This window comes from Choristoneura fumiferana, chromosome 13, assembly GCF_025370935.1.
Source record: "Choristoneura fumiferana chromosome 13, NRCan_CFum_1, whole genome shotgun sequence".
Lineage (NCBI taxonomy): Eukaryota > Metazoa > Arthropoda > Insecta > Lepidoptera > Tortricidae > Choristoneura > Choristoneura fumiferana.
In genome coordinates, this window is record NC_133484.1 from 14,635,180 (window position 1) to 14,640,425 (window position 5,246).

General features: G+C 41.9%; 2 protein-coding genes across 2 annotated transcripts in view; one reads left to right on the plus strand and one right to left on the minus strand.

Moving 5' to 3' along the window:
• LOC141434506 (uncharacterized) overlaps positions 1-2,127 on the minus strand; it is a 7,640-nt gene extending 5,513 nt beyond the window's left edge. Inside the window, exon 1 of the mRNA XM_074096930.1 lies at positions 2,050-2,127. Coding sequence (XP_073953031.1) covers positions 2,050-2,127 — 78 coding nt within the window. The remainder of the gene's footprint in view (positions 1-2,049) is intronic.
• A 264-nt stretch (positions 2,128-2,391) lies between these two features.
• LOC141434508 (uncharacterized) lies at positions 2,392-5,103 on the plus strand. The gene is made up of 3 exons (XM_074096932.1): positions 2,392-2,414; positions 2,736-2,896; positions 4,802-5,103. Exons 1-3 carry the CDS (start codon positions 2,392-2,394, stop codon positions 5,086-5,088), a joined length of 471 nt encoding a protein of 156 aa, XP_073953033.1. The 3' UTR covers positions 5,089-5,103.
• The last annotated feature ends 143 nt before the right edge of the window (positions 5,104-5,246 follow it).

Consider the following 5,246-nt stretch of genomic DNA (forward strand, 5'->3'; position numbering starts at 1 on the left):
AAAGTAACTCTGTCTGTCTGTTGTCTGTCTGTCTGCTGTTACGCTTTTACGCCTAAACCGCTGAACCGATTTTGATGAAATTTGGTACAGAGATAGAATAGACCTTGGGAAAGAACATAGGCTATCTTTTATCGCGAAAAGAGGCTTTTAAGGGGTTGAAATAGGGGATGAAAGTTTATAAGGTGGAAGTTCGTCGCTGTCGAAGATAAAACCATGAAACTTGGCATTTAGGCAATTAATCCATACTAATATTATACTTAAATGCGAAAGTAACTGTCTGATCTGTCAGTCTGTCTGTTACGCTTTCACGCCTAAACCGCTGAACCGATTTTGATGAAATTTGGTACTACAGAGATAGAATCTTGGGAAAGACATAGGCTATCTTTTATCGCGAAAAAGAGGCTTTAAGGGGTTGAAATAGGGGATGAAAGTTTATATGGTAGAAGTTCGTCCGCTGTCGAAATAAACCTGAAACTTGGCATTAGGCAGTAATAGAAATAAGTCGATATTGGTTGAGCTTTTTTTTAAATTTCGACCTGTGAGGGGATGGAATAGGGATGAAGTTTATATGGAAGGTCGTCTGTATCGAAGATAAATCTATGAATCTTTATTAAACTTGCCATTTCGGCACGTGATAAGAGATAAATAGATATTTGTTCGTGCGTTTTTTTTAAATTCATCCTGTGAGGGTGAAATAGGGGATGAAAGTTTATATGGAAGATCATCATTGTCGAAGATAAATCGATGGTTCTTTATGAAACTTGGCATTTGGGCACGTGATAAGAGATAGGTACATAGATATTTGTTCGGACCGGACCGGATCGGGCGTAGGCAGGGAGGCAACGGAGTGGAACGGAGGCAACGAATGGAGCGGAGACAATGCAGGCTACAGCGGAGGCAGTGAAGTAGAGCGGAGGCAGCGAGTGGAGCTGACGCTGAGCTGAGCGGAGCGGAGGCTGGCGGAGCGAGGCTGGCGGCGCGGAGAACAACGGAGCGGAGGCATCGGAGCGGAGCAGCGAGGCAACGGAGTGGAGCGGAGGCAACGGATGGAGCGGAGACAATGCAGGCTGCAGCGGAGGCAGTCAAGTAGAGCGGAGGTAGCGGAGCGGGAGCTGAACGCTGCTGAAGCGAGCGGAGGCATCGGAGCGGAGGCAGCGAGGCAACGGAGTGGAGCGGAGGCAACGGATGGAGCGGAGACAATGCAGGCTGCAGCAGGAGGCAGTCAAGTAGAGGCGAGGTAGCGGAGCGGAGCTGATGCTGCTGAGCGGAGCGGAGGCTGGCGAGCAGAGGCTAGCGGAGCGGAGGCTGGCGGAGCGGAGGCTGACAGAGCGGAGGCTGGCGGAGCGGAGGTGGCGAGCGGAGGCTGGCGGAGCGGAGGCTGCGGAGAGGAGGCAGCGGAGCGGAGGCAGTGGAGCATAAGCGTAAAACGCGCTTAGCGTATTCGGAGGCTGGGGCTGATTGATGGTTGATGGTGATGAATGGTGCTGATTATGATGAGGAGTGATGATTGATGGTGATTGTAAAACTGATGATAAATTGATGATGATGAATAGGTAACAATAAAATTTTTTTTTTTAAATAGAATCATTTGAAAATTTTAACTGCTAAGGGATGTATAGAAGAGGGGATGATGCAGTGAGCAGATTCATTTAAGCTCATAAGAAAAATGTACCACTAATGTAGATATCATACAAAAATATGATTTATATCAGATTTTTTCTTATTTACTGAGCATTAATAAAGAGCTACCTTTATGCAAATTCCAATGTATCTAGGACAGCCGGCAGTAGCGCAAATAAATTTTTCTGTTAAGGCAATTTGTATGAAACCCTACGAATGCATTGTAGTTTTGATTGCCTTGACATTAAAGTTTTTTTTTTCACAGTTTTGGACTATTGACTGAGTTTAGGGTTGTCATTTCAACTGATACAATACTCCGCTAAAGGTCCGATAAAGATTGAATACAGACGGACGGAGGACACAAAGTGATTATATGAAAAATAATGTTTTCTCTTGTTACAGATAGCGCACGTTGCCACGGCCACTCACCGCCAACACAATGCGGCTCCTCCTCAGTTTTATGTTAGTGGTGTGCGCCGCTGATGCTGCGAAAATTCGAGGGAACATTACGATCTGCGGCGGAGGCACCGCCACAAGACAATATAGCTGTAGAATGGGATCACCTGAACAGACAGTAGTGGCTGCCCCTGAAGATTACAAAAATCCGGGAGCTCCACCTCCTCCTGAAACTTCATCCGAAGCTCCGGCGGCAGAAGATGCCCCGGCTGAAGTGCCAGAGACAGCTTCGGGAGGCGTCCCTCCTTCAGCACCAAGTGGTGCTTCAGCGCCCTCAGCGCCTGCTAATTCGCTAGAAGAATGTGATCCAGAAATATGTATTTTGAACTTGTCACTGGGTATGTGTTAATAATTTAAAATTGCAAAACTCAGGAAACACGTAAACAGAAACAGGTAGCGCTCAAGCGGAGGACTGACCGATAAATAAATTAAGTCAATTAAGCCTTGGAACGTTTAGAAACTTTATCGAGATCGACATCACTTTGAAAATCCTCTATAAATTCACCCTGCTATCGTGGGGCTATATTAAGTGTTAAAATTATATTGCTTTTTTTTATAAAATGTTAAGTAATTTGCAATGAGGAAAAAATGCATCGATATCATAACCGATATGACAACCCGTAACATTACTAACTGAGGGTCTTTATGAATGTGTACAGGTATGTGTTCTCGGCACCATCTCACATACTGGACGACATCCCTGGTACTTTGATGTTGACTGACTGCCTCGAGCAGTGCCAAGCCAATGACAGCTGTCGTGCCGTCAACTACGAGACTGGACTCTGTGTGCTCTTCAGTTCTGACTCGGATCAGCTGCCTGGTGAGTGATGATGAACACTTTTTTCGCATCAAACGAGCAACTAAGACGCAAATAGATTTTATTGCAGAACCAGTATTTAACCGACACTCCTTCTGCATGCGATAATATCTTATCATAAATTCAATCTTTAACGTGTTAACGACAACGTAATTAATAAGTGGCTCATTGATACTGGATTTAATAAGTAGGTTTAATAAAAAAAAGTAAGCAGAACAAAAATGAAATGTATACGTGAAATTTATTTAAAAAAAAACGTTAACTACTAGAATGATTATTAACTAACGGTTAAAGATTGTTCTGGGATGATGAATAAAATTAATAAACGAGTACCGATGAAAACACAATAGCCTCGTTTGGTGTATGGTATATGGGGCACAGCAGGTGTGAACCTACATACACGGTACAATGATGTCGCAAACACTCTCGTTTGTCCAACATAGAGGTGTTAGTTCTCCAACGAGCGTGTTCAGATTTTTTGCTTCAAGACATCATTTGAATGCCGATAACGGCGTGACTGTGCACGTTGACCTCGCCTTATAGGAAAAAAATTATATACTCTCTCCGCGAAAAGGAAAACTTGACCTAGTGACGGCTCGAATATTAGTTATTTTGAGCTCGAGTCAATAGACCACGTCTTGACCTTAACCGAGCGGAGAGTAAATATTGTAGGTAATTATGCACGAGTAGCATGTTAAGCAATTTAGTTCGCTGTTCATTTGTCTTTAGAGTTTAACGTACCCACCGTTCAAGCATGAAAAATTGCGTGAAGCGGAGACGAAGTTACTTAATAATTTTGAGGAACACAAAATACCCTATATAATATAAATTATGCGGGCATCAAGTTTGAAAAGTATGAACTATGGTTACATCATGTTTGCAAGCCAATGGCCAAATAATTGCAAAAGTATTTAAAAATAACTTTAAATCATGATAAACTGTTGCTCTCGAAAAAGTTTCTCTCAGACCACAATCTCACCTCAAATAAATCTTAGCTTGCTTTGACCGGAATGAAATGGTTAAATCGTGATAACTATTTTGAGCCATCTCACTAATTGATCGTCTACAAAAAGAACATTATGGAATGTTTTTGTTCATTTCTCCAGCTTAGTGCAGATTTTTATTTAAAATTCAGATTTAAACGATAATTAAGACATGAGAGGTTTCTATCCATATCAAATTAGGAACGTATGGACGATGTTTCTGATCCCGAGCAAAAGTACCTAATCTCCCTTTAAATTAACATACCAGACCAGGCTCGGTACACTCTAGTATTATCGGTCATATTGAATTAAGGCGTACAAAACGATCTAAAATCCAGTGTTCAATTCGGAGAACCAAGCTGTGGGATCCAATTACTGATCGCTCGGTTCTGTGTAAATTTCCTTAAATTAGCTAAGGTTGAACGCGCTTCTTGATCACATAGCGTCTAGTCTTGGAGCGTAAAATATATAATGATGATGTAATACGATAGAACCGTACCTTACGAATACGTAACAAAATTAAGTAATAAGGTGTTGGGTTTAAATGAAGACTTTAAATTCAGATAGTCAAACTGCAAAGCTGACCCCAGGCTACTGACCTTTACAATTCGCAAAGAACACAATTGAGGCATCTTATACAACAGCTCTCCGTTCACAATCCAACCATACAGAATGCAGCACGCGCTCGTGCTATTAAAAAGTGGCGTATTGAAATACCAAAAATTCGTAGGAAATTAAGGAAGTATTGTTAACATTTGCTACGGTAACTTTGACAATTCCAATCGTGACAGACAGCGGTTGCTCTTTTATTCAAATATTATGACAAATCGTGACTACCTGAATCGATTTAATAACGTTAAGGAATAACAATTTGTCAGAAATAGTAACGCAGAGAAAACTGTAGGTAATGAACGATTTTTTGCAGGTGCGCTGACGAAATCACAGTTCCCTGTGTTCACGATATACGCCCAGAAGTCGTGTTTGGGTGTGAGGCCGTGCGAGCGAGCGTGGTGCTTCGACAGAGTCCGTGGCTATCACCTGAAGGGTCGCGGTAAACGGACTCACACCGTAGGCTCAAGACAGATGTGCTTGGACCTGTGCCTCGGAGAAAACGAGTTTGTCTGCAGGTTTGTAAACGATCATGTGAAAATTTATTCAAATGCTTTTTACCTTCTCTATTACCTGCTTTTATATTCTCTAAAGACATACTAGTTGGAAATTAAATTGCATTTCATGTTTAAATTAACTTTTTCTAAACAACAAGTCCAGCTAATAATCTGTCAGAAGCCGCTTATGATTGTGTTGTAATTGGCGATTTAACAAACAGCAATTATAATTCGGTAGACGTAACGGAAGTTATCTCTAAATAA